Source organism: Ochotona princeps, chromosome 2, assembly GCF_030435755.1.
Source record: "Ochotona princeps isolate mOchPri1 chromosome 2, mOchPri1.hap1, whole genome shotgun sequence".
Classification (NCBI taxonomy): domain Eukaryota; kingdom Metazoa; phylum Chordata; class Mammalia; order Lagomorpha; family Ochotonidae; genus Ochotona; species Ochotona princeps.
The window spans coordinates 111,955,141-111,973,458 of NC_080833.1; the positions used below are offsets into that span (position 1 = coordinate 111,955,141).

The following is an 18,318-nucleotide window of genomic DNA, read 5'->3' on the forward strand; positions in this document are numbered from 1 at the left end:
GTAAAGCAGGCTGTTAAAGATTATGGTGCCCAGGCACCCTTTACTCTTGCACTCATAGAATCCTTTTTGAGTTTGAATCTTACTCCTAGTGATTGGATGCAATTGTGCCGCTCTGCTCTCGATGGTGGTGACTTTCTCCTATGGAAAGGGGATTTTCAAGATAGGTGCAGATTTTTTGCTGAGCAGAACGCGGCTGGGGGACACGCAGATCGAAGCCTTGAAATGCTTACTGGCACTGGACCTTTTGAGGGCATCCAACAACAAGTTAATTATGACCTAGGAGTTTATGCACAGATAGCAAATGCAGCCCTTGGAGCCTGGAAGGCCTTGCCTAATGCTAATACAGGAGACCAGCTTTCCAAGGTCTTGCAAGGCCCTACAGAACCTTTTCAAGAATTTGTGGACCGTGTTATGCAGGTTGCTACTAAGATCTTTGGTAATGTGGAACCAGCAATGCCAGTAATTAAGCATATAGCCTTTGAGAATGCTAATAAATATTGTCAGGATGCTCTCAGGTTCCACAGAGATAAGTCCCTGCATGATTATCTCAAAATCTGCAGACATATTGACTCCACCCATGCCCTTGGGCAAGTGATAGCAGCCGCTGTTCAACACCCTCAGCCCCACCCTAGGGCGCCTCCCAAAACCTGTTTCAGATGTGGACAGCCTGGACATTTTAAAAAACAGTGCCCCAAACTTCCGCGACAAGGAAGATCACCCCCAAGATCCTTGCAGGCCCCAGATCTTTGTCCAAGATGCCATAAAGGCTATCATTGGAGCAGTGATTGTAGGTCCAGATATGATGCCCAAGGCAATCCCCTATCGGGAAACGGGGTCAGGGGCCCGCTCCGGGCCCCCCAACCTCAGGTGTACGGAGCCCAGCAAACACCTGTAACTTCCGGAACAGCGCAGACTCCTTCCAGAGTCCCTCTCCCAAGGCGAGGAACACCGACATTTCAACCCTCCTCAGAGCAACACCAGGTAGCGCAGGACTGGACCTCTGTGCCACCTCTGGAGAGGTATTGACCCCGCTCCTGGGACCCCAACGGATAAAAACAGGAGTCAGGGGCCCCTTACCTAAGAATACCTTGGGCCTGATCCTAGGAAGAAGTAGTGCTACTATGCATGGAATCAGAGTACTCCCAGGAGTGATAGATGAGGATACTCCAGCAGAAATAGAGGTCATGGCAGAATCAGCCAAAGGCACTATAATCATTCCACCTGGAGCTAGATTTGCCCAGCTGATCTTGATCCCCAAGGTTCCAACTGACAACCCCATTCTTAAGAGAGATAGACAAGGAGGATTTGGACATTCTGGCCCCTTGGCATGTTGGGTCTCCGACATGCAAACCCGACCCACCTTACAGTTAGAGATAGAAGGGAGAAAATTCACAGGTTTACTTGATACCGGGGCTGACAGTACAGTTATATCCCAGGCACAGTGGCCAAGTTCCTGGCCATTAGAGGCTACCCCAACCGTTCTCCAAGGGATAGGAACTTCTCAGCCACAGAAAAGTGCCAGGTTGTTAAGGTGGAAGGATCAAGAGGGACATTCAGGAGTTTTCCAGCCGTATGTCTTACCACATATTCCTATCAATCTGTGGGGACGAGATTTGTTGAGTGCCATGAATGTTGTATTGACCTCTCAGCCTGTGCCAAATATGCTTAATAGACAGAGATACTTTCCTGGAAAAGGTTTGGGCAGACATCTTCAAGGTGACCCCCAACCAGTCTGTGACAGGGTTAAAAATTAGAGGCTGCAATTGAATTGGTAAAGGAACAGCTTGAGAGAAATTAAAAGAAGCCCATTGTTTACAGGCCTTTGCCTATATTTTAATATAACTCACAAAACAGGCATTCCTTATAATCCTCAGTGTCAAGCCATTGTTGAATGTGCTAACCGCACCCTTAAAGTTTATCTAGAAAAAATAAAGAAGGGGGATGTGGCCGAGCATTGCAGCTCACCCCATTCCTTACTGGCATCTGCAATCTATGTGTTAAATTTTCTAACTGTCACTAATGATGTAGCTCCTGCAGAGCGCCACTGGCTTCACCCTGCTAATGAGAATAAAGGCCAAGTAAAATGGAAAGATCTGGCCACAAATAAATGGCGAGGACCAGATCCAGTACTAACGTGGGGGCGAGGCTCCGTTTGTGTTTTTCCCCAGGATGAAGAAACACCTAGATGGGTTCCTGAGAGACTTACACGGCAAATCTCCTTGGCTCCAACTCAGCGTGATCCCACTCCTAATGATGTTCTTGCAGGATAGGAGACCCTGACAGCAGTGGTGCAACTTCCTGATATCCTGCCCATGGGATCTCCAGCTGCTCCCCGATTTACCATCATATATGTGTTACCCCTGTGAAATGGCATTTAACTGGCAGCATGGATGTTTTAGGAACAAAGCGGAATCTTGGCCATGAGGCTGATGGTCATAGCCATGATTGCAGTACTGTTTAGTCTTCTTTGCCGCCTATGCAGGCAACAAGCCTGGGAGCAGGTCATTATTTGACAAACCATGATGGTTTTAGCTGTGGAAAACCCTAGTGCTGAACATGGTGTGATGGGCAGCCAGAGACGGGTAAGATCTGGCAGCGCTGATGACCAACCTAAGACAGGGATTCCCCAGGTGGGGCTCCCCATGACGGGTAAGGCGTCAACTGACTGCTGGACAACCTAAGACAGGCGTCCATTAAAAAAAACAAAAAAAGGGGGACATGCAGGCACCGGTCTCCCAAGGATTAACTCCACAGCTTAGCTTGTTTCTCAGAGCATAACAGGATTGGTAATTTTGGCCTGATACATATAGCCACTGGCTTAACCGCAAGTTCCTGCTTCCTATTTGTCAAGTTATCTGCCAGGGGATTGGATAAAACTCAAGGGATTTAGGGTGGCCACTAGAGGATTGGATAAACACTGGGAGGAACTGAAGGGATTTAGGGTGGCCACTACAGGGAGGAGCTAAGCAGAGTATAAAAGAAAGTCTGGAGTTGCAATAAAGATCAATCTGTCATCGATCGGCATTCGGTGTACTGCGTGTTGCCTTGTCTTGTCTCTCTGCGTTGTCTGCGTTGCAACCCTAGTCCCTCCGCTCGGCTCGGGGTACGTGGCGACGAGGGCGTTGCCAACAAAAAGTGAAGAAGCAACCAATGGAATGGGAGAAAATCTTACACACCACACAACTGATAGGGGACTAATACCCGGGAGTTACAAAGAGCTTCAGTAACTCAACAACAGCAAAACAAACAATCTTGTGAAGAAATGGGTGCAGGAAATGTACAAACATTTAAAAAGCATTCAAATGGCGAATAGACATATGAAAAAATGCTCAGTTTTTCTATCTATCAGGGAGATACAAATGAAAACCACACTGAAGTACCACTTAACTCCAGTGAGATTGGCCTACACTCAGAAATCTACTAACAACACCTGCTGGCGTGGATGTGGGGAGATAGGTACCTTCCTTCACTGATGGTGAGAGTGTAGGCTAGTACAACAATGTAGAGATCTGCATTTAATTATTTTTGTCTCCTTGTATCGTTATTTGAGCATTTTTATTGAACGTTTTCCAAGTTCACTATTTTGATCTAATTTAATGATGAAGCCATCAAAGGCATTATACTTTCCATGTTTTCATTTCTGTGGCATCTATTTGATTTTCAAAAGATAATGCATCAGAATTATGAAATAATTTAATGATTATTCTCAGCTCCAATGCAACAACCCATAGTTTACTTATATGTTAGTTTTGTTGGAACCACTGCACATTTAACACACATTTATTTACTGTTTAAAATGTGTTTTAGTTATTGTTAATTTAGATAACATACTTTGATTACATCACAGTAAAAAAATCTTTATACAAGTTCCATTAAGTAAAGAATCCAACAAACAAAACATGGAAAGACCTTGATTTGGCAGAATATTGGTGATATTCCCAAAATGGATGCTGTGCGTGGCTTCCTCAAGCTAAAGCTGAGTCAGGAGCTTCCTCTACATCTCCCACATGGAAGTCAGGGTCCCAAGCACACAAGTCATCTAAGCACATGGACCACTTTTTTGTGTTTCCCAGATGCATAAGTGGGTAGCCAGATCATATGTGGCATGGCCAAAATTCAAATCAGTCCTCAAATGGGGTTTCATCAGCACAGGCAGGGCTCATTTGCAGTTCCACAGACAGATTCCCAAATACTGACTTTTTTTTTTTTTTAAAAAGATTTATTTATTTTTATTGGAAAGGCAGATATACAGAGAGGAGGAGAGACAGAGAGGAAGATCTTCTGTCCGAGGATTCACTCCCCAAGTGGCCACAACGGCTGGGCCTGAGCCAATCCGAAGCCAGGAGCCAGGAGCTTCTTCAGGGTCTCCCACGCAGGTGCAGGGTCTTAAGGCTTTGAGCCATCCTTGACTGCTTTCCCAGGCCACAAGCAGGGAGCTGGATGGGAAGTGGAGCTGCTGGGATTAGAGCCACTGCCCATATGGGATCCCGAGCGTGCAAAGCAAGAAGCTTAACCACTACGCAATGACGCCAGTGTCCCAAATACTGATTTTTTACATGTTAGTTGTATAACCTTCCACTTTACTGAATTGGCTTATTAGTTCTACCAACTTTATGGTGAGTGTTAGTTATTTTTAAAAAAAGTTCTAGTTATTACAATATTATTATGCGCAGTTAATTCCCAAATCCTGGTTCTTTACCGTGAGCCAAAAACACCAGACACAACGAGGTATTTTAGAAGGTTATTGCAGCAGGGGAGGAACGGGATGGAGGTGGTGGGAAATCAGCGGGAAAAAGAGAAGGAAAGGAGGGAAGCCAGGAGTAGAAGAGAGAGACAGAGCCGCGCCTGGAGGCCTTTATGTCATTCAGGTGAGCCTGCAGGTGTGGGGCGAGGGATTGGGAGGGATTTAGGGCAGGCCCCAAGGATTGGTGCCTGAGACTGTCACAGGTGATTGCCTAAGAATGATTGGTAAGCTGGCAGAGGTGGGGAAGGGGCTGGAAGATCGGGGGTGGGGTGGGGTGGGATTTTCAGGTGAAATGCCTGACTGATGTGAATTTCATGAGCTCTGAGGAAGAGGAAATGGAGCCGGGTCCAGGGTGGGATATTTGAATAATTCCTTACAGTGAGGTTTTGAGGTTTTTTTTTTTTCATGTACAATGCAAGTTCATCTGAAAGCATTGATATTTTGACTTTCTGGTTCCCAATTTCACTGCCCTTTATTTCTCTAATTGTGCTTCCCAATACTTCTAATATTATGATGGCTTACTCCCTATTAACAGATATTTCTTTAACTTCTCTGTTCAGTATGATACTGACTCTTGGTTTGTCATTTGTAACTTGATAAATTTGAATTATGTTTCTTCTGTGCTTAAATTTTACAGTGTTTTAATGATGATGCAGTATCAAATCTTAGGAAATGCTCTTTCTGTGTCTGTTGAGGTTACTGTTTTCTTTTTTAATTTTACTGATGCAATTTATGGCATTTATTGACTTGTAAATCTTGAACCACTAGTAAATCTGTTGGATAAATCTTGCTTGACTTTGATATGTGATTCTTTTGATGTAGTGCTGAGGTATTTTATTTATTTATTTATTTGATGGTAGACCAAGGTGGGAAGGATTGAGGATCAGGGAAAAGTGGTTGAGATCATTGTCTTCTAATTCTCCATTTCTTCTTGTCTCTGAGTGAAGGGGGAGGCAAAAGAGAAAGCCAAAGTCAGCCTCCCTAATGTCCCAGCACCCAGGAATAGGCAACCACCACCCAATAACAACCCACTATAGTGTCCCACTATAGTGCATGTTTCAAGGGTTCTGATCAAGTGGTTTGGGTAGATTTGCAATGCTGTTGATTACGCCAATCCAAGGGTGATGCAGTCCTCCCAATGCCCATTGCCTGACAGTCAACCTCAACTTTCCATTCACCCAGATTTTTGCTGTCATTGTCTGCTGGAGTAGTTGTTCGATTTGCTCTATTTTACTTCCTCTGTGATGCTACCAAATGGGCTGCCACATTCTCCATGTGCATCAGGATCTGCGTCCACAGCTAGGACTTTTTACTTGTTGGCAGGACCAAGGACCAGGGTCAGGTGACATGAGCGTTATTGGATCTCCCATTCCCAGGGCTCATGAATCCAGCACCCATCTCCCAGGTGTCCCTAGTTATTACTTCGTTACCCCAATCCTCCAGAGCTCCTTGCTGGGCAGCCAGTGGGCTTCACCAGGTACCACTGGCACACTGGCTGCCCAGGCTGAGATGGTGCCAGTGCTTTACATTCAGTGCTAAGGTCTGTCTTACTAGTATTTTGTTGAGAATTTTTGTGTCTATATTTATCAATGATATTAGTGTGTACTTTTCTTTTTGTGTTGGGTCTTGCTTACTTTTTGTATCAGAGCCTCATAAAAGAGTTTGGCGAAGATCTAGCCTGTTCAATATATTGAAATAGCTTAAAATGTCTAAAGTTGACCCTAAATATTTTGCAGAATTTAGCAGTAAAACTATTGGATCTTGGACATAGTTTCATGGAAGACTTTTAATTAATGCTCTAACCTTGTTGCTTGTTATGGATATACTTGGATATTATATATCTTTTAATTTAATTGTAAATGTTATAAGTGACTGGGAATTTATATATCTCTTCAAGGTTTTCAATTGGTTTAGCATTATTGTTCACAGTAATTTCTCATGGATCTTTTAATTTCAGTGATCACAGTTATAATTGCTTATTTTTAAAGCTCTATTATTAACCTGAGGGTTTTGTTTTTGTTAGTTTGGCTAACGTTTTGACTATTGTGCTTATATTCTAGAAAAGCTTTCTTTGTTTTGCTGATCTTTTGTATTTGTTTAACCTTCAATTTTATTTATTTTTGCAGTGCTTTTTATTTTTTGCTTTCTGCTAATTTTTTTTCTTGTTTTCTTGTGATGCATCATTAGGTCATTTATTTGAGATCTGTTTTTTTTTTTTTTAAGATTTTATTTTTAGTGCAAAGTCAGACATATAGAGAGGAGGAGAGACAGAGAGGAAGATCTTCCATTTGATGATTCAAAACCCAAGTGAGCACAATGGTTGGAATTGAGCTGATCTGAAGTCAGGAGTCAGGAGCTTCTTCTGGGTCTCGCACATGGGTGCAGGGTCCCAAGGCTTTGGGCCGTCTTCGACTGCTTTTCCGGGCCACAAAGCAGGGAGCTGGAGGGGAAGTGGAACTGTCGGGATTAGAACCAGCGCCCATATTGGGATCCTGGCGCATTCAAGGCAAGGTCTTTAGCTCTGGCCTGAGATCTGTTGTTATAATGCAAATAATTTTTACTATAAACTTCACTATTCACAATGTTTTTATTACATTCCAGTGCTTTTAATATTCTATGTATTCATTTTAACTTGTTTCAGGAAGGATTTTTGATTTTACTGTGGTGTGTATTTTCAGCCTCTAGCGTACTTACTATTAGCCACACTCAGGTTTGTGATAACTAGAATCTCATTCCTGATGCTGTTACACCAAGATGCTAAGTAGCCCTTATCCCGTCTCACTGTGAAATCTGGATGGTACTGTGCCTGTAGAGCCAACAGCTGTGGTTCTAGAACAGCACAGGTCCTATTGGTAGAGAGTAATTGCTGTGTTTATAGAACTGAAAATTCTAGTCCTGGAACTGCTGGATGTTAAGAGGACCCTGCTCCAGTTCTACCGGGTGACTGTAAGATATCATGGAGATTTTGCACTGGCAAACATGGGTTTTGGAAGGTAGAATGAGGAAGCTACTTCACTGAGTCTGACAGGCTGGAATCCAGTGAACCTGTGGAAATTGTTACCAATTGTCATACCTTGTGCTGAAGAGGTCAATGTGGTCATTATCCAGTTCTCCCAATGTTTTGGGGATGGTGGTTGTTCCTAGAACACAGTACAGCAATGAAGAGTTCTCCAGATACCACAGAGAAAGTGGGTTACTGCAGAGATTGTAATAGTAACAACAACACTATCAGTTCTTCAATGATTGGATGAAACTGCCTTAGTTCTCACATGACATACAAGGGTGATATTGTGCCTTGTTCCCTGGGCTTCTAGCACATGAGTTAGGAGATACAGAGGGAACTCCTTCAGGCCTGATCCTCTCAATTTTTATGGGTTATTGCTTGTGCTAGCCCCAAGAAACTGAAGGGAATCCCCCTGGTTTACACAGATTGAGTAAGTGGAAGTCTGGTTTATGCCCAGAACCACCACAGCCACAGGATGCAGTGAGTCTGTTCTCACAGTGAGTTTGGAAAGTACCTTGTCTGTGGCTCTTGTGGGTTTTGTGGGACTGTGAGCTTTCCCTCATGTCAGAGCAGTGTTCAGCAGTGGCTCTGCTTCTGTGAACTAAATCTAGCACTTTAAGAGGCTGTTGTTAATTGGTTTTCCCATTTCCAAGCAAAATAGCTCCTCAGACACATTCAGCTTTCCAGGAAGGCTAGACCTCACATCAGTAGGGATGTGGAATTTCCCTACCAGTTGGGCTTCTGTGGAAGGGATTGTGAAACAGTTTTCTTTTGTTTCCGCCAAATAAACTTTTATCTTTTGATTACATATTCCCATGAACTTTAAATAATTATTTTCTGTGATAGGGTTTTATAGGTTTAGGGATTCACCTTTCCCTTTCCTGTCTCCCAATTCCCCAATTCTTCTTGCTGTTTCCCCCATATTATTGCAATAGTATAGTCCCTCAGCAGCAGTCACAAACTCAACATTCTGCTCTTTAATGTATCATGGCACTATAGGTATAGGTAATGGTAAACAATCTAGTATCATATTGCTACAGTATATTTGCCAGTTTCATTGGGAACCCTTTTATTCCAGAGTTGATGTGCATACTGCAGCATGTATTCACTTTCTGGTGTGAATCCCAGTTACGCAGTTCATCCATGAGTATCTGTGTATATACATACATATCTATATATCCATTTGTTTTGCAGTTTGCATGAATGTTGCCTTATATCAAAAAGAATGTATGATATTTGTCTTTTGGGACTGGCTTATTTCACTGAGCATAATGGTGTCTAGTTGAGACCATTTGCTGCAAATGGTAGAATTTCATTTTTTTTCTAATGGTTTAGTTGTATCCGATTGTGTAGAGATAGAATTTCTTTACTTGAGATTAGATCAAAGGTCTGTGCATCACCCAATGCTTAGATTTTTAAAAAATTTCATTTTTGATGGTGATTACACAGTTGATTGGGGAGGGAAAGGTCGAGGAGTAAGGGAAAGCTAGGAGAGCACTACTTTCACACCTTCCTTATCTTCTTTCTATATCTGGGGAAGAGGGATATAAGTGGAGCAGTCACACAGATCCCTACCTCCCCATCATCCAGAGATGTGGAACAGTCACCCGATGTATTTCCAGGGTCCCCAAAGTGGAGTATTCTCTGAGAGTTTTGTTCAAGTGGTTTTGATAGTTCTAATGTGCTATTGATCTCATAGATCCAGGAATGAGGAAATCCTTCCAAGGTCCATTGGCAGATACAGTGCATCCCAGAGTCCCCATTCAGCCAGAGGTTTGCTCTTTTTGTTCTTTGGGGTAGCTGACCAATTTGTTCTGCTATCTTTTCTCTGTTATGGTACCAGATGTGCTCCGCAGGCTACAATGGACTCTAATCCTCCATATGCATTTGTGTACACCATCAACCGCACCATTTTCAGTAGCTGAAATGGCTGCTTTTAGACACACGATTGCACAGATTTTTTCCCTTTCCTCTTCTTCCTGGAGCCTGCTTCAGTTACAGTTCAATCTGGGAACAACCCAGATGTATTTTGGATGGAACTCTTGGTACACCAATTTGACATTATTTTCTGGTGAGTCCACCTAAATGCTTTGAGCTGGACATTACTTCTCCCTTGGCTTGTGCATGAATAGCTCACTGTTGTCCTCTCTCAGGGCTTTTGCCAGGGATGTAGAAATGGCACCTGATATGTTACTGGTAGTCATCTGGGCTGTGAAATCCACCTTGTTCTCACACTTGTCCATTAGGGCTGTGTCATTCTGCCTCTGCTCATGATTAGATTAATGAAAAATCAGCAGAATTCACCTCATGCATTCCTGGTGAATCTCTTTTCCTATCCTCCACTGGCTGCCAGCAGAGGTCCAATTGCTCCTGTGTTTGCTGTAGTGTTACTCTACTCTCTGCTGCTTCCCCGTGTCCACAGGTATCCCGGTGTCCCTCTGCCGTTAGCCTGTCTTTTCCTATTTCTTTGGATTAAACCATCTCTGTTTCTCTTTGGCTAATTAAAAAAATCATTTTTTATTGGAAAGCCAGATATACAGAGAGAAGAAGAGAGAGAGAGAGAGACAATGATCTTCCTTCTACTGGTTCATTCCCCAAGAGGCCACAAAAGCTGCAGAAGAGCTGATCCAAAGCCAGGAGCCAGGAGCCTTTTCCAGCTTTCCCACATGGGTGGAGGATCCCAAGGCTTTGAGGCATCCTCCACTGCTTTCCCAGTCCAAAAGCAGGGAAGTGAATTGAAAGCAGGGCCACTAGAACATAAATGAGCACCCAAATGGGAAGCAGGGCCTCCGGGACATGAGCCAGTATCCATATTGGATCCTGGCTTGTGCAAAGCAAGGACTTTAGCCACTAAGCTACTAGATAGCTCCTTGACTAATCTTTCTCTGTTTGTCTTAACATGTCCTCATCCTATTCTTCCATCTTGCTCTCCCTTGAAACATTCTTCACTTATTCAGATAAGATGGAAGTCTCTGGAAGCATCAGTCTTACACAGAGCCACATTAAGAGAGATTTATCTAGTCTCTATCTTTGGCAACAAAATTTCAACAACCTATGGTGAGCTCTAGGGATAAGAGGCTGAAGTTTTGTAAGAGCTTTCTTGTGTGGGAACAAGAAATCATTCCAGTCTTTAGTGGTTTGTCAACATTTGATCTTAATTCTGGCTTTACTAATATCTGTCCCAAGTAAGCAAAGCCTTGAATCACACCTCCCCTTAGAGCAATCCGTCTTTGTTTGATTTGGTTAATGTATAACTGTAACATACAAAGTCTATGATAAAGACAATTGGGGATTTTGAGTGTTGAAATAAAAAATTACAAACATGAAGGTAAAGTTCTTTTCAGATATCTGCTTTCTATTATTAACTTTAAAAAAGATTGCTTTCTGAGGCTATCATCATGGCACAGTGGGCCAAGCCTCCATTGCATCCCATATAGGTGCTGGTTTGTGTTCCAGTTGCTCCACTTTTGATGAAGCCCCCTATTTATGGCCTGGGAAAGTAGAAGAGGGTATCTGAAGTCCTTGGTGTACCGAATCCATGTGTGAGAGCTGGAATAAGCTGCTGGTTCATGGCTTAGGATCTGCTCAGCTGTCATAGCCATTTGAAGGCGTGAACCAGTGGATGAAAGATTCTCTCTGTCTCTTCTCTATAACTTTGTGTTTCAAAAAAACACAAACAAAAACACGAGCCTTTTAAAAAAAGATTGCTCACTTTTCAAAATTAATTTCAGATAATTTATTCTTATAAACCACATTTGTAAAAATAATAGTTAAGAAGCAAAGAGAACTTTTTAAAACTATTTAAACAATTATAAATGTCATGAATAATAAAGGTAAGTCCATCTATCAAAGAGTTGCTAATGGCAGAGTAATCATTGGAAAATCAGGAAGGAGCATTATAAAAGGGAGTTTTGGATAAATGATTTCAGAATCTACACTTTTATTTCTCAAAAGTTCTAACTAGCTTCTTGTTAACAAAAATTGAAAAACAATAGAGGATGCTCTGCATTAACTTTTTGGCTAGTAACACACAATTATACAGGATTATGAGTAAATTTTCTCATGCCCTTACAAAGTTTAATTTCAAAGGTTAATCCTTAATTAAGAGAAACAAATGAGGCACATGCACTGTCTTTTTTTCATCCATTCTACAAGTTTTCTAAAACTTTAACACTTTACAGCAGATTGGACTAAAAGTCCAAGCTAAGTGTCGGAGTGAGCAAACACCAGGTAATGCATGTGAACTTAGAAAATAGTTTGTCAAGCAGAATTGTTTCTATCCAGATATATTGCCCATTATTAAGATAAGAAGTCTACAGGTACAGTTGTTGGTGTACCTAGGTATGATAAAAAAATTTTAGATAGAGTGAATGTGTTGACAAATATGGTATGTTCATAAGCATTTCCGGATGCTGGGTTCCTGGCAGGTGTTAGGGGACCGTTTGAGTGAATATGTGTCAATGCATGTCAAACAGAAGAAAGTTTCTCAGAAGGTTTCAGTGTTCCTGTGATATCAGTGATCACTGGGTCTTCTCTGAAAATTGAGAACTTGGTGGTAATCTGTGAGACTTGTTCCACAGTGGGGCATTGAGCAGCATGGTAATTTGTGAAAGCAGAAAAGTTGAAAGGCCGAGAGAGGAGGCAGAACCAAAGGGGAAATGAGAGCCTGAGTAGGAGGCTGAGGGTTTGGGGAAGGAACACATGTTCTCTGTTGCTGACACTGGAGTTGTGTCTGTTAACTGGAGGAGATCAGATGACAGATACTGTGAGGGCAGGTTTGTTCAGTAGGGAAATCAAAGAGTCACGTTTTTAAAACAGAGAAATGCTTTGGATCCCCACCCTCTCTTGCAATGACCATCAGGATCGCCCTGGAGCCCCCAACCCTAAAATAGGATAATCAGAGAAATACAAGGAAAGCTTAGAACCAAACAGGAAACGATCAGAGTGGATCCACATATACCTTACTAGATAGGACACAAAGATTAGTTACTCCTCACCATGGTATGGAAGATGTCTCTGCACACCCCTCCTAAAACTGTTCTGCACCTCAACTGTAGACAAAGACCTGGTTAGATTTATAAGCCAGTTTAACACTATCCTAAAATCTACCAAGTTTAGCAAAATTATGCATCAACACAATAAACAGCTAAATACTAAAATGAAAACAGACACAAGGCAGCTGAATAGTACCCTATAGCCACTTTAAGGTGTATAGCAGCCAGTGCTGAGTACAAACAAAAACTGAAGGGTCAATGAAGTAATCACAGGAGGTGGTTAAGAACGTGCACTGTTATAACGTATTGATTACTCAATACTATGTCAATTAATTCTATAATGTTGTAAATTGTTGTTAATGTTGTGCTGGGGCTTCTAATTGATTGGGACGATATTCTGCCAGCTCTGCCTTCAGACCAGAGAGGGTCTCCCTAAGAAACTGTTGAATTTATCTGGACAATAAGATGCTGGACTCTATGCTTGGTATATGATTGCAATGAAAGAATCTAGACTTAATTTGAACTGTAATACTGCAATAAGGTGGAGGAATCCACCATGGCGGAGGGCATGGAGAGAGGATGGGGGAATCCCAGAGCCTGTGAATCTGTGTCACATAAGGCAACGTAATTAATTAAAAACAAATCAAATCAAATCAAAACAAAACAGAAATAGCACCTGCAAATGAAATGGCGTTTCTGCTACTTGGATTTCTAGTTGCTCTCCTCCTGGTGGAGACAACACAGATGGTAAGAGCTCTAGCAACTGCCCTGTGGGTGGAAGTCATTTAATGTATGTATGCCTTTGTGTCATTCAGCATGTGTGCTTTTTGCATGTGCTCGCTTGTGTGTTTTTTAGTGTATGTGGTATGTGTATTGTGTGTGAGTGCTTCTGTGCAGGGTATATAATTGTGTCCTCAATTTGTGCCTGGGTACTGGTTTCATTGTATGTATCCCTTCCTCTAGTTTCTTGTGCCTTTTTTTTTTAATTATTCATTATTTAACTTCAGTAATTACATTGTATTATGTGACACAGTTACATAGATACTTGGGTTCTCCCCACCCCTCCCCAAACCCTCCCACCATGGTGGATTCCTCCACCTTGTTGCATAACCACAGCTCAAGTTCAGTTGAGATTTCTCCATTGCAAGCGTATACCAAACATAGAGTCCAGCATCTTGTTGTCCAGTCAAGTTCAACGGCTTCTTAGGTATACCCTTTCTGGTCTGATGACAGAGCCAGCAGAGTATCATCCCAGTCAATTGAAAGCTCCAACATACCATCAGCAAAAATTTACATCATTATGGAATTAATTGACATAGTAATGAGTAACCAATGTGTTAAAAGTAAATGCGGGTTCCCAGCCACCTTCTGTGACCACCTCACCTATACTTCAATTTTAGTTTATACACAACATATAACATTCAAAACATAACATGTTATACATAACATCATATCATCTTAAATCAAGGCAAACATGTGGTATTTAACCTTTTGGGATTGGCTCATTTCCCTTAGCATTATGGTTTCCAGTTTGGCCCATTTGGCCACAAAGAACTGCATTTTGTTTTTTTTTAATAGCTGAGTAGTATTCCATGGAGTAGATGAACCATAGCTTTCTTATCCAATCCTCTGTTGATGGGCATTTTGGTTGTTTCCATGTTTTTGCAATTACTGATTGTGCTGCTATGAGCATAGGAGTGCATGTTGGTTTCTCATAAAACAAGTGTTCTGGATATATTCCTAGGAGTGCTATTGCTGGATCATACGGTATGTTGAATTTGAGTTGTTTGAATATTCTCCGTACTGATTTCCATAGAGGCTGTACCAGCCTGCAGCCCCACCAGCAGTGGAGTAGGGTTCCCTTTTCCCCGCAACCTCGCCAACAAGTGTCATTGGTGCTTTTATTCATGTGGGCCAGTCTTACTGGCGTTAGGTGGTACCTCATTGATGTTTTAATTTGGATTTCCCTTACTGCCAGGGAACTTGAGCATTTTTTCATATGTTTATTTGCCATTTGGGTTTGTTCCTTTGTGAAGTGTTTGCCCATTTCCCATGCCCATTTCTTGAGTGGCTTGTTTGTTTTGACATTTTGGTTGTTTTGTAGCTCTTTGTATATTCTGGAGATCAGCCCTCTATCACCTATGTCGTGTGCGAAGATCTTCTCCCATTCTGTGGGTTGCCTTTTTACTTTGTTGATTGTTTCTCTAGCTGTACAGAAGCTTCTTAGTTTGATGAGGTCCCAATTGTTTATTTTGGTCTTGATTTCTACTGCATCTGGAGTCTTTTTTAGGAAGTGAGGGCCTACCCCTAAGTGTTCCAGTGTGTTTCCAACATTTTCTTCCAAAAGTTTGAAGGTTTCTGGATGTAGGTTTAGATCTGTTATCCATTTAGATCTGATCTTAGTGTATGGTGAGAGATGTGGATCTATTTTTTTGTTTCTGCAGGCTATCAACCAGTTGATGAGAAAAGTATGAAATATCTGGGAATAAATCTAACAAAAAATGTAGAAGACTTATTTGAAGAAAACTACAAACTACTTAAAAAAGAAATTGAACAAGACCTCAAAAGATGGAGTAACATTCCATGCTCCTGGATAGGTAAAATCAATATCATTAAAATGTCTATACTGCCAAAAGCAATATATACATTCAACACAATCCCAATCAAATTGCCCAAAACATTCTTCATGGAACTGGAAACAATGATCCAAAGGTTCATCTGGAAACACAAAAAACCACGGATAGCTAGAACTATCCTGAAGAACAGGAAGTTAGCAGGGGGAATCACAGTTCCGGACCTCTGGACATACTATAGGGCAGTGGTTATCAAAACAGCCTGGTACTGGCACAAAGATAGAGAGAGGAAGATCAATGGAGCAGAATAGAAACACCAGAAGGAAACCCACACAGATACAGCCAAATAATCTTTGACAAAAAGACAAACGACAACCCAGGCAAATGGGAAGGTCTGTTCAATAAATGCTGTTGGGACAACTGGTTGATAGCCTTTTTTTATTAATTATTTTGCATTATGTGATGTTTTCATAGGCTCTGGGAATCCCCCCACCCCTCCCCATGACCTTCTCCCTCCAGACCCTTTTTTAAAAACATTTTTATTATATTTTTGACAAGCTTTACATAGTTAATTATGGTAAAAAAGTTCAAGGGCTATAGGGAATCGAGACCCTTTTGAGATCCAGGTGACAATAGGCTGTGAGCTGCAGTCTGAGGAAACCTCAGTGGGCTTTGCCCAGCTAGCTTATCAAGGAACTGATTTACTGAGCTTGGAGAACAATTTGTGTTTGCCATCTCCACAGGCTGGTAGTAGAGCCCAGCATGTTTGCAGACAGTTTGATCTTTATAAATTTTTTATGGAAACAGTACACAAATTCATCAGTGACACCTGTCCACATTTTATTTGGGGACTTCTTGATGCAGGCAAGGAAGATCTCCGACAGTGTAAGTGGTGTACCCTCATGGAAAACACTTCTCTTTCTACAGACTTTCCCACTGTTGCCTTCAAATGAGAAAGAAAGGACCCAAGAGGGAAATGTAGATTGTGTCTGTCTAAACTGAGACGAGGATCTGGTCTTTCTAAGTGTGCTAGGGATTTTGTATGAGTACCTTCTTAATTTTCTGCAGTGAAGCCTGAAGCCTGGCTCTCCAGTGGCTCCAATCCTGGTCCTTGTCTTCTGCTGCTGGTCTGCCGTGTGTCTGGCTTCTACCCAAAGCCTGTGCTGGTGACGTGGATGCGGGGTAACCAGGAGCAGCCTGGCACTGAACGAAGTGATGTCCTGCCCAATGCTGATGGCACGTGGTATCTCAGAGTAACCCTGGAGGTGACAGCTGGAGAGGCGGCCGGCCTGTCCTGTCGAGTGCAGCACAGCAGTCTGGGAGACCAGGACATCATCCTTCACTGGGGTGAGGAAGAGTGGGTTCCCGAGCTGGAGAAAGGAGTTGGTTTTCAAACACTTTGTGGGAGGGGACAGATGAAACATGAGTGATTTTATGATTTCAGGCTTAATATTAGTGAAAGTGGATAATCCAAGGAAGGCAAATGAATACGAGGAGCCATAGTGAAGTGTCAGCTTGAGCCCTGACTGTTCTGCTTCTGATACGACACCTTGCTATGGTGCTTGGAAAGGCAGTGGGTGACAGTCCCAGAGCTTAAGTGTCTGCTACCCCTGTGTGATGTGAGTGTTGTTCCTGGTTCTGATTTTGGTCTGTCCTAGTCCTGGATATTGATAACATTTGGAACTTGAGCATGAATGGAAGACTCCCTAATATGTCTCTGTCTCCCTTTGCTCTCTGTCTCTTCCTCTTACTCCAACAGTCTGTTTTTCGAAATAATATATATATAAATATTTTAATTTTTAAATATCTGTTTATATTGGAAAATCGGATGTACAGGGAGAAAGAGAGTGATAGACAGAGAAAGGACCCTCTGCTGACTCACTCTGCAAGATACTGCAATGGAGCTGAGCCAATTGAAAACCAGGAGCCAGGAGCTTCTTCTGGGTCTCCCACAAGGGTGCAGGGTCCTAATGGTGTGGGCTATCCTCCACTGTTTTCCCAGGTTACAAGGAGGACCTGGAAGGGAAGTGTAGCAAGTGGGGCATGGCCCATTCCCTTATGGGATCCCTATGCATACAAGATGAGAACTTTAACCACTAGGATACTGTGCCTGGATATATATATATATATATATATATATATATATATATATATATATATCTCCAGACACACATATATATAAATATAATATATATTTATATATAAAGTGAAATATCTTTTCTGAATGTTATATATAAAGAGAAAATGAATATATGTTTTTAAGAGAAATACACATATTTAAATATATCAATATAATAAATACATATTTAAATCTATCTACAAATATAAATATATATATAAATATAAATGAATAGATACATATTTATATATATTTGAATTGAAAATGAGGGACCAGTAGGAGTTATTGAAGATTCCATCTTTGAATAAGGTAAAGTCAGAAAGAAGAAGGAAGTAAACAGATAAGTATAGACAGTCACCTGAACTAAATACAGTGAAGCATAATAAATAAGGAGGTGGATGGGCACAGCAGGGAATGGATTTGAAATAACATCTCTGGTTTTGCCACATTCGCAGAGCGTCAAATTCCATCGGCTTCATTCTCCTGGCAGTGATACTGGTCCTGGCTCTTCTGGCTGGTCTTGTGTTTTGGTTAAGAAAGCTCTGGTGAGTCTTCTATGTCCATTTCTCCTACTTTCTCTGTTTCCTAACTAAGATTCCTCTTTACAAAGCTGTCTCCTAGGTTCTCCTTCTCAGAGCCCTCATTCCTTCTCCTATATTTTCACTTCTACCCTGTGCTGAGTGACTTCCATCTTGGCTCTCATTGCTTCATTTCAGGATGCACCATGGCCTTCCACACAATCCTCCGCATTGAAAAGAGAACTCAGCAGCCCAATGGCCTGGAGAATTAGTGAAGGTGACATGGTGATGCTATCTTCGAATCTTTTTACACAACTTCTGCTGTTGCTTATGTTCATTGATCAGTTGCTGATAACAGATAAGCTT

At 41.8% G+C, this 18,318-nt stretch overlaps 1 protein-coding gene across 1 annotated transcript in view; it reads left to right on the forward strand.

The window, feature by feature from the left end:
• The window catches only part of LOC131478130 (T-cell surface glycoprotein CD1a-like), a 38,957-nt gene that overhangs the window by 15,395 nt on the left and 5,244 nt on the right, over positions 1-18,318 (forward strand). Inside the window, exons 3-5 of the mRNA XM_058655979.1 lie at positions 15,916-16,200; positions 16,384-16,672; positions 17,890-17,979. Coding sequence (XP_058511962.1) covers positions 15,916-16,200; positions 16,384-16,672; positions 17,890-17,979 — 664 coding nt within the window. The remainder of the gene's footprint in view (positions 1-15,915; positions 16,201-16,383; positions 16,673-17,889; positions 17,980-18,318) is intronic.